We start from the raw sequence: 16,622 nt of genomic DNA on the forward strand, positions 1-16,622 counted from the left end.
GTGTGTTCTTTGGAAGCCAACCAAGACAGACTCAAAAAGGAACCGTTATGAAAAGAAGATTTCTAGAAGTACTTGGTATAGTTCAAAATTAAATTATTACAAGTTTGTGGTTTTGACCTAAACCAGGAATAGGGGAACCGCCGGGCTGCCAGCAACTCCATTTCCCAGCCACCCTGCCCACATGGCTTGTGCCAGTCTCCATGGAGACCTCAGTTGCGCCGGCAGCATGCATAGCTGAGCAGCGCAGGGGCTGCTCCGGAGCCGCCAAGAATGTGGGCAGCTTGCTCCGGAGCCGCGATCTGTAGCCTGCATGCCAGTAGCCAGTCAAATGTCACTGATAAAGCTTTGGGGGGTGGGAAGGGGAAGAAAAAGAAAGTTTTACAGATATACCAAGAAAAGAAATCTCAAGTATTAGTTTTCTCTCATCCTAGCCCAGCAGTCAGCAACATTTTTGGGCAGAGTGCCAAAAACAGCTACAACCTTGACTTACAAGATCTTGGAGTGCCAGGGCAGACAACGGGGGAGCCACAAGGGACCCAATCCTTGTTGTGGCAGCACAGCCCAGCCCCTTCCGTCCGCCCTGGGGCACTGCCATGCTCTGGCACCCATGCCTAGGGTTGCCGACCCCTGTCCTAGTCACACATCTACACTGCTAGTCTCTCTCTCAAAAAAAGTCACAGAACCAAAGTAAATCACAGTAGCTATGAAAAGTCCGCTTTGTTCTTAAAATTTTCTGACTAGCAATCAGAAAGTTGCCTAATACAAAACATGTCCAGTAAATCAATGTTCAAAGCTTCCTGATTATTAAGCTAATTTTTGTTACAGATTTCAATAAACCTTAGAAAATAATCCAGCATGTTGATGGAAGCCTATGCTTTGAGATCACAAGGGTGTAACATACAGATTCTTCTACACTGATATCATTTTCCTGTACAGAGGAAAATTGTTCCATAAAATTTCAATCAGATATCTGCCAAAGTCATATTTATAGTCATGGCTACTATCTGTTGTCAGGCCAAAAAGTATTAAAAATGTTTGTTTTTCTTCAATATATTATGGTTAATTTATCATCTAAGTGACATGTGTAGGATAACAATAGAATGGAAATACTAAAGCAAAATGCTACATTAGAAAAGGAAATTTTTGTTTTGTTTAGAAAAAACAGAAGCCACACCTGTGAGCTTGATGAATGGGAAGAAAATTCATGAGAACGAGGGGGGAAAAAAGAGCATTTCTGGAGTTAAAATAAACACTGAGATCAAGTGATGAAATGCTCAACAAATGTACTTATTTCTCTCCCTCAAGGAATGATTTAAGACATTGCACCAGACAGAAGGATAAAACAGTGGCATCTGTTTTTCTGAACTAAACACAAGACTTGTCCATCTATCAAAGCAGCAAGGTCCTTCTCTGCTACCAACAGGACTAACTGTTATAACATGGGTATTTTCTAGATGGCCACCTTAAAAAAAAATAAATCTTTGTCAGAGGGGATTGTTAGTGTCCAAATAATATTGAACATCTGATTGACATCTTTGCTAGCTCTATACATCCCTTTCTAACCAAACAAGGTACTGCCTTCTAGGTTAATAGAGAACACCCCAAAAGGCTACATGAATTAGGTGTGCAAAAAGACTGAACCACCCGTGATAAGCACACAGACGTGAGGGTATAAAGCGACCCTTTTCCAGAAAGTAGAAGCAAAGCTACTTCGGAGAAGAGCAACTTTATATATATGCAGATCACCACAAGGCATGACTTATTTTCTGATAGCTTAAAAATGGTATTTAAAAGATTGTTTTTTGGAAACAGACAGACAGACCCAGGATACACAGCAGGGGTTAACTGATTTCTAAAAACCAGGGTTTCACATGCAGAGTTTCTCAGCCTTTAGAAGCAGGCTTTCTAACATAACAAGGCCAATGGATAGACACACAAACTGAGAAACTGGAAGAATGTACCATACTGTTCCATTAACACGAGACAAGGTGACACCAGCTAACGAGGCCTCAGAGCAGGGGGCCCTCAGGTCCCGGTTTTGGGAGAACAGACCAAATTAGGAGAAGGCCCAGAAAGAAAAAAATCAGGATGTGCGCATGTGATGAACTACATGGACATATGGCAACTACACAGAGACCAATCAGTGATAGCTACAGATGCAGAGTCATTAGAAGTCATGAGGAAGGAAAACGAATACAAAAGCAGACTTGAGAGTAACAAAGGGTCCCATTCCCCCTTCCCCACCCCATTCTCCTTCTCCTCAAGAGGGGTTCCAAGAAGGGGCCTGGGTTCAGGGTCCCTATCCTTAGGAGGGGTCCCCAAAACCACCACAGACAGAGGACACACCACCAGCTCATCTCATCCACCACACTGGAGGGGCGCTGTGGGCCTTGGCATCCCAGACTGCTGACATCTGACACCTAAGAAAGCCTCAGAGTGAAAACTGCATCCTGACCAGATGCCTCCTCACTCTGATAACAGCCCTAGGATTGGTTGTATATAGAATTGCTTGACTGCTTGTATTGTTTCTTTTCTGTTATCACTGTGTATCAATAAATTTGCCTATTATCAAATGGAAAGGTCATGGTCGATCTGAGGGTGTTCCCCCTGGAACAAGGCATCTGGATCCTAAATCCAGACCCAACTTCTTCTAATGGGGAAACATTCCCTCAATCTCTGCAGTCACTAAACCTAACATGTTAATGGTGTTCACACTAACTCCACAGGAACAGAGATGCTATTAAACCCAATTACAGCAGTAAGCATTTCAATTATAAGAACTACCTCTAATACAAACTGAATCTTAGCCGTTTGTATGGTGGAACTGGACGGATCATGTCAGAAAAATTACTTTAATGTGATGCCAATTACATGAAAGAAATTCCTTGCGACTTGGGGATATTAGCTTTGAGAATAAAGGAACCAGCAAGAAAAAAGAAGGGGCCTTTGGAAAATGCTCCTCTGCAAAAACAGCTTCCAAAATGATGAGATTAACTGGAAACAACCACAATGAAGGTCAAAGATAAGTTACCAGTACCGTGTCAAGTTCATATTATAAACAGATTTAAAATATGAGCACATGCACAGGCATTACAGGGTTGAAAACATTTTATATTCCTTTTGGTCTTTCACTAATTTCAACTTGAAAAATTACACTGCATCCTGGGATGCCATTAAAAGAGGGATTTAGATAGACAGACTCTCCTCAATAAAAGAAAAAGCTTAAATTTATTGAGAATTAATTCTTCAAAAACACACAAAACATCTCTAGTATAGAAAATATTGCTTTACCTGAACAGCAAGACAAGATGCATTATCAGAAAGCAAAATTTGCTCCTCTGCAGAAAGAAAATGAAAGAACATAATTAAAGGAAATAATGCTGGTTTAGCTGCGTATACTTAAATAATACTCGAGGTTTGGGGGGGGGGGGTTGAGGGTTGGTTTTTTTGTTTTTTTTTTTAATATACAAATTTTAAAAGTCAAATATTTTACCAAGGAACATACACCCCATTAACATTATACTGCTGGACTAGAAAACTTGTGGTATGAATTTAAAATATACCAGGAATTCTTCTGGAATTTCCTACTATATATTTTTTAATCGGTGCTGTGCAATTAAAAACCATTATTCCCCCACTTCAGACGCACACAAATGCGTGAATTTTATCCCAATTATTCCTTTCCCAATCAAAGTAAAATAGTATCTTCCCAACTCCTCCAGCTAAAAAGTAAAAGCATTCAGGAACCTATAAAACGGCTTGCAGTTAATATTGCACACTGTGTCTAGGTCTGTCACACAAAAGAAAGATGACAAGTTCGCTGCAATAAAAATTCCATGCTTAGAAGACTAGGGCTGCTACCTATTAGTCTTCATTACTTTGCAGTCTTCTGACAACTGTAGCAGGCTGCTGAGCCCCAAATGGGGGCCATAATGTGATCTGATGATATATGAAGAGCTGCTAAAGGGAGCCTGAACCATCCTAGCCTATACATTTTAACAGTTCCTTTTTACTGAGAGCCCACTTTACCACAAGACTTCAAAAATCTGCTGCCTCAGCTATTGGTGCAGTAAATCTGCCAACTGTGCCTGCAACCACATCATTTTACACTGCCTACAGCAGCCAATATAATGAGTCAATAATAAACCAAGGACCTTATAGGCCATGAATAGCTGGTTTATATTGGCAGATGGAAGCACAGCTAAAACCTCTGACCAGACAAACAACACAAAGGAATCTCTTAACAGTTTCCTTGCAGTTAATTAGGCTACTGCATATTTAATGTGTTTTTAAAAATAAAGTCATTGTTAATTGCAAAAACTAGAAATACCCACCCTTCATTTGCTGATACAATGCAGCATTTTCAGGCCAAGGTTCTGCAGCTGTTGAAAGAAAAGGAATTCATAATTAAGCAAGCCAACCAACAATGTGCCAGCAGATGTGAACTGAACATGAATGTTACCTAAAAGAGAAACTGGAAATGTAGATGTACAATTTAATCTACCTTAATAATAGCCCATTCTTCCCTGTCCTACTCAGAGGGAGTAAATAGGGAAAAGGGAAATACCTGAATCCCTCCTCTCTCCCCTCCCCCCCCAATGGAAGGCTGAAACTTCCCTCATACAAAAGGTAAGTCAAAGTGGTCTTGAAAATACAAAACTGAAGCAGTAATCCCCCCTTCCTCCAACATAGGAGAGTTCATGTATATACTCCCATCACAAACACACTAGCAGCTAGTTATTCTGCCCATTCAGAAGAACAGTGATATAAAAGCTAAAAGACAAAAATATTTTCTTAAGAACAGAATAGATGTACAGAAGTACTGGCACAGAAGGCACCCTCAAAACACAGCTAAAAGAATTTGTTTTGGGTCAAAAACCTTTGCCTTTTAAATGATGGATTTTGATTCAGTGCCTTATAACAAGTCAGTAAGTGCTTAGGACCTTTAGGAGGCACACACCCCAAAGACTGGATGCCAATGCAAGTGCCTTGTACATATATTTTGGAGTCCTGGAGAATAGTCTTTACTTTTTTTTTTTTTTTTAAAGAATGTGTCAAGGGAGGGAAAAGGGGAACACAGGACAGAACATTTCATCTGAGGACCTGTGCTTCATCAATCAATTATGCACCACGTAAACGTATGAGATGAAACAAATTATATATCAGTACCAATGTACTAGAGCTGGTTTTGCTTCTTAACACTATGACAACAGAATGACCAATTTCTTTGTTAAACACATTTCAGGTATTGATTTTTTATTACCAATTCAAGTTTTACTTGTTCACAAAGCTGGCTAGCTGTGAACATTAACATTCTATTCACCAAACTAAGATTTTAAATCAATCAGGTCTATAAATGACTACACGTACAGCAAAGTAGAAGCCTGCCACCAACTACGAAAAGGTCATTCTTTGTGTCACTTTGGCTGCAGAACTCAGAACTCTAAGGAAAACACTGCATGATTCTATAATTAACATTCTTTTCTCCTACTCCTGAAGTATTAACTTAAGATTTTATGGAAGTAGGACAGGACTGTAAAGCTTGTAATATGGTATACACAGTTTTACAAAGGTCACCACTACCCTTAACATGCACACACAAAGGCTACTGGAGCTATACCAATATGGGCATGAGAAAGCAACTAATCACATCCAAGTGTCATAAAGAAATGTTTTGTTTTATTATAGCATTTACTGTTTTTACACCCATCCATTAAAGTTTGTGCCCTGGAGTAAAAATTCTTGTGATAGATTACTTTTAGCTATTAAGTTTGTGGCATCAGGTACACTACACTGTCTTTGTTTTATTTAATAAGATTAGTGTAAGTCTATCTAAATTACATGGCAAGAGTTGATGGAAATGAGAAAATTAAGTACACTACTACCATATGCAGTAAACCAAGTACTGCTTGCATTGCTATAAAAGAGTTAGAAGGGTATTAGTAACCTCTGAAAACTGGCAATACCTCAACTATCTAACTATCATAAGAAATACTGCCAAAATATTGACAGAGCTCGCCTCTGAATTCCCACCTCAGGTCACCCCAGCTGTACGTAGGAACCTGATTAGTCAGGGTGGGAAGGCAAAGACATGATGCTAGCCACATCTCTCCCTTGCATGCCACTGGCATACCATAGCCATATTAGCCCACAGGACCACATTTTTTCTCACTAAGAGGGTAGTAAAGCACTGACACAAGTTACCCATAGAGGATGTAGAATCTCCATCCTTGGAGGCTTGTAAGACCACGCTAGACAAAGCCTTGGCTATAACGATGTTGAGGATGGTCCGGCTTTGAGCAGGGAGTTGGACTATATGAATTTCTGAAGTCTCTTCCATCCCTAACTTTCTACTACTTTTACCTTTTCCAACTGCCAAAATAAGGGGCATCCTGAATCACATTTGTGCCAGCAGAATGCTGTATGGTATGCTGTATGGCAGCAGTGTAATGATCATCTGAGTTTGTGATTTGGGCCCATTTCTAAATCCCCAAACTTTACCTGAACATCTGTAGCTTGGAATCATCAGATTCAAGCTGAAATAGAAATAGCCCGTCAAGTCTGGAGGTAGCTGAAATACTGTATTTTATAGCATACAATACACCCCAAGATATGATATATACCACCTTGTAAAGACAGAATGAAGAGCAGGGGAGAATTTCAAAGAGTTATGGCTGCACAGAGAAGGGACAGAGCCTAACCTTCAGCTAACTCACCTTTCTTTTTTCCACTTAACTAAAGCTGACACTTTAGCTGCTAAAGACTGATCTCCATGGTAGAGCTAAAAACCTTCCAGGTCTGGGAAACAGAAGGAGACAAATCAGGAGCAGCTAGCAAAGAGCAAAATTGGCTCTAGAAGGGCTTGATTAGTGAACATCAAGCCAATTACAAAAGAGATACTATCATTTACACCTATGGAGCAAAGAATAATGAGTAGTAAAGCATTGGAACAGGCTACCCAGAGAGGTTGTGGAATCTCCTTCTTGGGAGGTTTTTAAGACCCATCTAAACAAAGCCTCAGCCAGGATGAGATAGTTGAGGATGATCCTGCTTTGAGCAGGGGGTTGGACTAGATAACCTCTGGAGGTCCCTTCCAATTTTAATTTTCTATGATTAAGACAATTGACTCCCTCAGCTACCTAAATAGTAACACCAGAGCTGCTGTACTGCAGAGTAAGAATCCAAGCAGAGTGATTCTATTCCAAGCAGAAAGTCATCTTCCCTGCTTAATACATGCACCACAGTTTTGGGGAGAAGAAAGGTAAGTGATTGATGCAAGAAAATAGTGTTGAAAGAATAAAATTAAGTTAGTGGTTTCTATCATTTGTGGTTGAAGTTAAGTATTGCAGTGTATTCAGACATTAACTTCATGCTAAGGTCCAACTGAGTTTACACCCTGTACAGTTCTGCATCCAAATACCAGCATCTTTGCACATCTAAGGGAGACTTAATAACACTCCATCACTGAAGGTATAGGTTTGCCCACAGCATATGGCAACTGGTGAAGGTAACATTTTTCTATCACCTATCTTATGCAATGACTGATGGTGCTGTTCAGAAGTCTAAATTATAGTCTTCGGTATAATGTTGTAAATATAAAGGGTTGTCATCTTAAGACCAGATACCAGACACTAAACTTCACTGCATGTACAGACAACCCCGCTTAACGTTGTTTCGTTTAACGCTATTTCGCTACGACACTCATTTTAAATAGATACCTGATTTCATTTAGTGCTCAGCAAGCTTCGTTATAATGTTCACAGTCGCCATCTTGGGTCATTAAAAACACTTGCGGTCACCATCTTGGATCGTCAAATACTTTTGGTTTTGCTTAACACTCAGTTTTTCAGGAACCAATTGAGAGCGCTAAGCAGGGGTTGCCTATATAGTCCCTAAACTATTAGCAATGTAAAAAAACACAGTGCAACTTGTCAGAGGAAAGTGCAACAATTGTCTTAGGCTACCTTACTACTCACTGGCCATGCAACAATACATCTCCAATGTTAGATTAGACACAGCAAGGGCTATCCAACTGGGTTGCATGCAGGGGTTAACATGCACAAGTTAACGTGCAGCCCTTAAGCTCCCATCTAACTGGTGCTGTCCCCACCACTCAGTCACCTAAGCTGCCAGAAGTAACAAGGCTCTTATTCCCTTCTCCAGTGTCTGCTTCCTGCCTCCACTCCTTGGGGTGGGGCAGGGTGGAGACAGGCAGCAGGAGGGTGCTGTATATGCAGCAAGGGGGAAATCCAGGCTACCTAAGTCACAAAAAGAACCAAGTACTGAGAGTAAGTCTAGGCAGCCCAAGTGGCAGGGGAGACCCTAGGGGTCCAGAAGTTAGACAGCACCAAGATACAGCATAGACAGGAAGTTTGCCATATACCTCAAATTCTGATCTACAGTAACTACCCCCAAAAGAGACAATAATACCATAATTCAGTACCCAAATCTCAGCACCCACTACAGAAAGGATATAGACAAATTGGAGAGAGTCAAGTGAAGAACAACGAAAATGGTTAGAGGGCTGGGGCACATGACTTCTGAGGAGGCTGAGGGAACAGGGCTTATTTAGTCTGAAGAAGAGAGAACTGAGGGAGTATTTAACAGCTGCCTTCAACTACCGGAAAGGGGGTTCAAAAGAGGATGGAGCTGGACTGTTCCCAGTGGTGGCAGATGACAGAACCAGGAGCAATGGTCTCAAGTTGCAGCAAGGGAAGTTTAAGTTAGATATTAGGACAGAGGTGGGCAATTATTCCGGCTGGAGGGCTGCTTAATGCATTCTCTGCAATCTGTCAGGGCCGCATGTAACTCCACCCCTTGACAGTCACCCCGTCCCCTGGTTGTGATCTTGGGACCAGAAGTCCCACCCCTTAACCCTGACCTTTTCTACCAGAAGTCCCTCCACTTGCCCCCACAAATATTCCTTTAGGGAAAGGCATTTGCCATCTTGCAACCAGAAAAAAAACAACAAATTATATACTGAAAATCAAACATCAACAATAATATATTTTAATTTCATTTAAAAAAATATTTTTGTTCCGACTTGTTTTTGTGGCGTATACACAGGTGATTGCATAATAGCTCAAAATGAAATCTTACTCTTGTATACTGTAGGGGAATGTGGAGGGGTGTGGGGTATGGATGTGGGGATGATGGGATGTGGATTTGTGGGGATGTGTGTGGGTGGGTGGGTATGGGGTTTCTGGGGTGTATGGCTGGGGGGAGGGTGTGGTAGAGTGGGGCTCCCCCCAGAGGCACGCAGGGGGGAGTATAGGGGGTGCATGTGGAGGTAGGGATGGGTAGGTACAGTGTTTGTGGGCAGGGAGGGGGTGGTTGTGGGGTTTGCAGGGGAGAGTTTGTGGGATCTGCATGGGAGGTATGGTGGTGTATGCATAGGACCTCCACCCGTACCCCCCAAATCAGTCAGCATTCACCCCCATCCTGCAACATCCTGGAGCCCATGCACCCTCCCACCACCAGCAATTCACAACCCCAGCGCACCCTCCATCTGCTTCGGACTCACCCTCCCCAGAGCAGATCACTCGGAACCCGTGCACAGCCCCAATCCAGCCCACCCCCATACCACCCAGCAGAGGCACATCCTGCCACTCCCTGGGCATGCAGTCAGCTGGGGTAGCTCCACAGCTGGAGTGCCTTTCTAGGCAGCCCAGGTGGTGGCAGCTCCTTCCAGCTGTTGCTGCCACTGGCTCCAGCCCTGTGGTACTGGCAGGGACCCACACTGTACAGCCCCAACTTAGCATGCCCCATTTCTGCTCCAGGCTCACCCATCCAGGCTCAGCAGCAGCAGTACAAGACGAAAGCTGCTGCTCAGCACAGGGGGAAAACCTCCTCCTATTCCTCCCCCTCCCGCTGCCAGCAGTTCCCTGCTACAGCTGCCAGAACCCGTGCAGGCCTGCCCCAAGACTGCTCTGCATGGCTACCGGTACCCCGTGGGACAGCGTGGAGGAAGCAGTGAAGGCAGCAGAGATGCAGGGCAGTCCCATGTGGTGTGGGCTCCAGGCAGCTGCAGCAGGAATGGCCAGGTGGCAGCATGGAGCAGGGACCACTTCCCCCCCCCCATGCTGAGCAGCAGCTTCCGTCTTGTACTGCTGCTGCTGTCTCCAGGCAGCCTGGTGGGGCAGGAGTGGCAGCAGAGATGCAGGGCAGTCCCATGTGGTGTGGGCTCCAGGCAGCTGCAGCAGGAATGGCCAGGTGGCAGCATGGAGCAGGGACCACTTTCCCCCCCCCATGCTGAGCAGCAGCTTCCGTCTTGTACTGCTGCTGCTGAGCCTGGGCGGATGAGCCCAAAGTGGGCACGGGGTCAGAGCTGTACAGCACAGGTCCCTCCAGGCCTGCAGGACTGAGGCTAGCAGTGGTGGCAACTGGAAGAAGCCTCCTGCTACCTGGGCTGCGTAGAAAGGCAACTAGCTGCAGAGCTGCCCCAACCCTACTGTGTGCCCAGGGGGAGGCAGAACTTGCCACAGCTGGATTATGCCTGGGCCAGGGGCCTGAGGGACACTCTGCAGGCTAGACAAAGACCTGCCATATTTTGTCTACCCCTGTATTAGGAAGAACTTTCTCACTAGGAGGGTAGTAAAGCACTGGAACAGGTTACCCAGAGAGGTTGTGGACTCTCCATCCTTGAAGTTTGTTAAGACTCAGCTATACAAAAACTTGGCTGAGATTATATAGTTGGGGATGGCCCTGCTTTAAGCAGAGGGTTGGACTAGATGACCTCCTTAAGTCCCTTCCAACCCTAATTTTCTATGAATCTATGAACACAGGTCATAGTTGCGAAATGTGATGGTGCTTGGATAATGGGGACTTTTGTCCATAAGAATTACATCAAGGTTGTCATTTGTTTCACACAGGCTACTTAAGCAGTAACAAGCTTTGCTTGCTAATTTCTTATTCCTGGATTTCAAAAACCTAGCTGCTTTGAAATAAACTCCATACAGGCAACCCCTGTTTAATGCCATTTCACTTAGAGCTGTTTCATTATAACGCTTATTTTAAATTGATACCCGATTCCACCTACTGTTCAGCACATTTCATTATAATGCTTGCAGTCACTATCTTGGGTCATTAAAAACACTTGCAGTCGCCATCATGGGTCATTTGAACACTCATTTCACTTAGCACTCTTAATTAGTTCCTAAAAAACAAGCGTCAAGTGGAGGTTACCTGTAATCTATTACTCACATACCCTAAAACACATCTTGTAATATCTACCTTAGAACCTTGCACATTGGACCACATGCTGCAAGAGTTACTGAGGTAACAACACAAGGAGTACCTTTTCAAAGGCCAATACACTTATTGAACTAAATTAGAATCATGAAATTAAACATTTATACTTCAATTCCCCTTTATCACGATTATTATTCACCCTGTACCTTGTAAGCACCCTATCAGCAATCGTTAAATATTCTGATTTGGGAGGCAGGTTTAGATTGACGCTATGACACTGCAAACATCCTGTGGTACTTGCAAGCACCCAAGTACAGAAGGATAGATGCATTACTGACATCTTTACCAAAATCCAAGGCTACTTCGCATTTAAAAAGACAACCCTCCAACGATTAGATTACATATATAGGTCAGATGCCAGATAGCACAGCTTTTACAAGCTGGCATGCTCTACTAACTGGCATGCTGGCTTGTAAGATAAAGTGAAACTGCAAGTGCCCACCATGGCACTTTCAGTTTTTCTGAGCCCCCACAGCCAGGAGCAAAGCAGCCTGCACTGCTGAGACCCCACAACCTGGGGGCATAACAAGCTGCGTGGGGCTGTGTGGGACCCGCCTCCCTGTCCCATGGGGCCTGTAGGATGGGCGGTAATGCAGCGGGAGGGACAGCAATGCCACAGGAGGGGCGGAGGGACGCCCCAGACGCAGCAGGAGAAGCAGAAGCCAGGGCTGCTCAATTAACCAGCATATTTTGTTATCCGGCATCCCCCATTCCCAGGGTATGCCGGATAACAGAGCTTTTACCATATATGGAAAATGTCTATTTGTTATAGATTTCCAGGTATCGAATCTAATTATCAGAAGGTAATTACAGCAGGGAAAGCAGCAGCAGCAAGGGGGCAGGTCAAGTGCCTGTTAGGGTGCCAGGTATCCTCCATATCCTCTGCCCCTCCTTCCCCACACTTTTCCCTTGAAGCCTGCCCACCCACCTCCTGGCACCTGCCCTCTGCTGCTCCACACAGCCTCTGCCCTTCTCCCCACACACTCATACTGTCAAGTGCCGCCCCTGCTCCAGTCCCTCCTTAGCCACGGAGCACACAAAGACATGGCCACTGCTTGGCCAAGCAGAAGCCTCCTGGGACTGAAGCTGCACCACTGCTGATTGGCCAAGCAGTGGACAATGTTTTTATGCACTCTGTGCCCAAGGAGGGAATCCAACCAAAGCTGGAGCTGCACCTGATAATACTGAAGGAGTAAAGAGACAGAAGGATCAGGGGGAGGGCAGGTGGTTGTTGTGAGCAGGACTCCGACCCCGACCCAGGCTCAGAGTCAGATACTCAAATCCAAGACAAGGGGCTCCCCCACCATGTTAAATTGGGGGGGGGTGGGGGACACACAAAAAACCCATCCTGGATTTATATTAATACTACACTTAAAATAACATTTAGAATACCAGCGCTATCTTCATTTAATCACAAACCACAATTCACATCTCAGGAAGGCTAATTCCCCCATGTTATAAGATCTAAAGAGAAATAAAAAAAAAAAAGCAGCAACAATAGAGAAATGTCAAGTGTTTCCAGAATAAAAGAAACTTTTTTGTTCTTTTTTTAAATGTACAGCATGACTCTTGGCTTATGAATGTAGGTGAAGACATAATTTGTAGAATAATAGGCACTAATATTACACGCTGCTTCAGTTCTGTCATATTTCCAATCCATCAAGTTGATTAATGCGATAATAACTCTACACAAAACTTATCATTTGTGCACTAATGAAGTCAAATCCAGTTTACCCTTCAGCAACAAGATTCTTCTGGTCTGTAAATGTTAATTCCTCAGCTAACCAAGACCATTACAACACTGGCAAGAGCAAAAGAAAAGAAACCAACATGACATACACCCACCTTTTAAAGTCTTCAGATCAAAGTGACCCATACAGTGTGCCAATAACATCATATCTTAATAAAATAGACAGCTTCCATCATCACTAGCTTACATTATAAAGGAACTGAGTTGACCTTATAAAGAACAAGTTATTACTGAACTTCACGAATACTGATACAAGAGCAAGGGGAAACTGACAATTCAGAGGGAGTATTGCAGTGATCAGAGAAGCTAAACAGCAGGCCATTTGAGAGCTGCTTTGGCTCTAATTAATAAATACTGATTACCGAAAATTGTAATAAGCTTAGTATGCATGTTAAAAAACAAAAAAACACAGTATCAGTGTCTTATTCATCAATACTGAGTTTCAACTCAACCTTTGCAGAGTCCACATGTACTAAGTTAAAACCTTTTAGAACAGTGGGCCCATCTACAGGAGACACTAACTGTGCAGTTGCCTAATAACACTGCACAGTAGTGCATCACAGCAAACAGTGCTAATACACTACTGTGCAGTATTATTAGGCTACTGCGCAGCAGTGTCACAAAAAGCTGTTTGCTGCCACTACTGCGCAGTAACTCTGGTTACTGTGGATTTATTTAGTACTTGATTAAAACGAGTGTCTTCAAACCACTAGGTTATTATTATATGAGATGGACACTGTTATTTCTTCTTCTCCAGTTAAGTTTTAAAGGTATGATCCAGATGTCCATACCAAGAAGAATGATGTACATGCCTAAATTATGAGGGGGTTTCAAGCAGTGAAACCAAATTTCACATAGATACCCAACCCCATCACTGGAATGGAATTTCAGGCATGCCCTGCTCTTCAGCATTTCCTACTGGTTGACTTGAGGATTGTGATCCTCCACATCTTACTCTGAAATAGTTTTTTCCACTGTGATTGGCACCAGTCTTGTAGTCAGCCTGACAATTATGCTTACAGCAGCCCAAAACACTATACCAACAGCTGTGATTCCCCAGACTTCAGGTGGGGAGGGGAGGGGGAAAGGGAGGGAGGAAAGGAAAATACACAGATTCTCTTTTTTAAACACAACAAATCAAATAGGAGGCAAACTACCAATTTTATTTTTTTAAATGAAAACAGTGAAAATTTACAATTCAGTGGTGCTAGCATGTATCAATATAGGAAAATACTGGTAATTAATACACTTTAAAACCTGCAGTACATAAAGTACATGAATAAACTTGACTAATGCAGTGAGTTTGGAACCAAAGTAGTTAAAAGAAATCACATCCATTAGTAGTGATCAATAAAAAAAAGTGCAACTAAGTTATGAATTAGCTGCCTGAACAGCAGCCAGTTCTACCTACCTACATGGAAGCAGAGATCAATTTCAGTAAGGTACTCTGATCAATTTTATATTGGTCTAATACTGTAGACTAACAATGGTCAAGAACCAAGTTCTAGTGTCAGTAACTCCCTGGGATTTGCCAAAAATACACATCAGTTATTTAAAAAAAAAAAAAAAAAAAGGATTGATGGATATTTGCAGGACCATGATTCAAGTTCAAAGTATGTGCATTAAATCAGATGGAAAACTTGCATTATTCAGTTAAATCTATCCTTGGAATACTTCCTGCAAGAAACAAAAATTACAAGTCACATAGCTTGTGAACATCCCTGGTATACAGGTCAGGGGAAAGGGAGAGAGCCAAGGGCCTGCCATGCACCACTCATCTGGCCCTGTGGCTATTGATCTGGGTCAAATGAGTTTTACACCCCTGGCCTAAACATTTGTGGCTTTTGGTTCCCATTTCTGAATCAACTGCCTAGAGCATGTACACATACATGCTTACACATTTACACACTTTGATCTTACAAGGTGCTGAAGACTCCTAAGGGGAGATTATCACTTTTACTTATAAAAAAAAAAAAAAAAAGAGGATGATCAGGATTACAGAGGAGTAGTCAACAAGAGATAGAAAAGTAAGAAATCTCAGAGGGCTTTTAGATTAAATCTTGAAAAGCTTTCAGTATTCCCTGTTCCTAGAGAAAGTGTGCAAGTTTCTCATTCTAGTTTTGTTTTTGTTTTTTATAACTATTCTAAAAAGATATCTTTTTAATTACGTAGCCTTCAATTGCACTTAAGACTTACATCCTACAACTCACTTGGACTCCAATTCAGCAACTAATAAAAACGAGGCATTTTAACCATGAGAATTGTTCTTCTCGAATTAATAGGTAGCCAAGTCATCTACATTTCTAGTACTTTAAATCAGAGACTTGACAGCCTATGGCCTGTATCTGGCAAAAAGCTGCACCACACTGCCAATCTCCTCCTCCATGCTCCTCTCCACTGCAGAACCTGTTGTTCTATCACATCTGCATTTATTCTCACTACAGAGGAGCTGGAAAAAAAAAAAATCAGCAGCAAGGGTAAGTGCAAGCTGCTCTTGAGGCCAGAGACTTACGGATGGTTCACAAAGGGCAGCCTGAACCAGCAAAAGGTTGCCAGCCCCTACTTCAAACAAGTTATTTTTTTTCAACTTCCTGCACACTCTCCAACTATCAATTACCTTGCCACTAATAGGCTGCCCAGACACAAATGCATCAGGGCTTGTGACAATTCTCTTTGAACCCCAGAAGTCATGCCAGGGACAAGTCTGTTAGGCAATGCTAATTTGTCAAACTTTATCAATACCCATCATTCCTGCACCTATGTCACTATTTCTATCTTCTAGATTTCACCCTTCAAATTCATTATCTATGTTATGTTTTTGCTCAGCTGAGACTTACATTTTTTCAATTTTCTTCTACATTCTTAGTTTCTTTTTCTGTCAATGCTTCTAACTTTTGATTCACTTTCCATCATTAGCCTCACTTTTATATGTGGTTTCTTTCAGTATGTAGGATAATTAAATGTACACATTAACATGCTGCTCACATTTGCTTCATAATAATTAATGAAGACCTTAAATAAGAATGAATTTTAAAAAACTGGGCAACTGCGATCATCGCCTGCTGGAATTCACCATCCAGCGCAAGGCAGCAAAGGCCTGCAGCAAGGCAGCAGCCCTAGATTTCAGGAGGGCAGACTTCAATGAGCTAGGGAGAATAGTCGGGGAAGCACTCCTGGTGTTCGGGCCAGCTGCCAGATGACTGGAAGATAGCTAATGTGGTCCCCATCTTCAAAAAAGGGAAGAGGGAGGACTCGGGCAACTATAGGCCTGTCAGTCTTACCTCTATCCTTGGGAAACTCTTTGAGATCTTCAAGGAGCACATCTGTGATGGGCTGGCTTCAGGGATGATGCTCAAGGGCAACCAGCATGGTTTCATTAGGGGCAGGTCTTGTCAGACCAAACTGATTGCCTTTTATGATCAGGTCACAAAGGCATTGGATGCAGGTGTTGCCGTGGATGTAAGTCTTTCTAGACTTCAGCAAGGCCTTTGACACCACCTCCCATCCCATCCTCATTAAAAAACTAGGTGACTGTGGCATGGATGCCTACACAGTCAGATGGATTGCAGATTGGCTGAAGGGTCATACTCAGAGGGTGGCGGTGGATGGGTCATATTTGACC

The 16,622-nt window shown here is 42.9% G+C and overlaps 1 protein-coding gene across 4 annotated transcripts in view; it reads right to left on the reverse strand.

Moving 5' to 3' along the window:
• MTX2 (metaxin 2) overlaps nucleotides 1–16,622 on the reverse strand; it is a 59,433-nt gene that overhangs the window by 33,816 nt on the left and 8,995 nt on the right. For all 4 annotated transcript variants that reach the window (XM_019554253.1, XM_019554250.1, XM_019554252.1 and 1 more), the window contains exons 2-3: nucleotides 4,335–4,382; nucleotides 3,292–3,338 (exon numbers count right to left, since the gene is read on the reverse strand). In XM_019554253.1, the coding sequence (XP_019409798.1) occupies nucleotides 3,292–3,338; nucleotides 4,335–4,382 (95 nt within the window). The remainder of the gene's footprint in view (nucleotides 1–3,291; nucleotides 3,339–4,334; nucleotides 4,383–16,622) is intronic.

Source organism: Crocodylus porosus, unplaced genomic scaffold (genome assembly GCF_001723895.1).
Source record: "Crocodylus porosus isolate Cpor-Errol unplaced genomic scaffold, CroPor_comp1, whole genome shotgun sequence".
Lineage (NCBI taxonomy): Eukaryota > Metazoa > Chordata > Crocodylia > Crocodylidae > Crocodylus > Crocodylus porosus.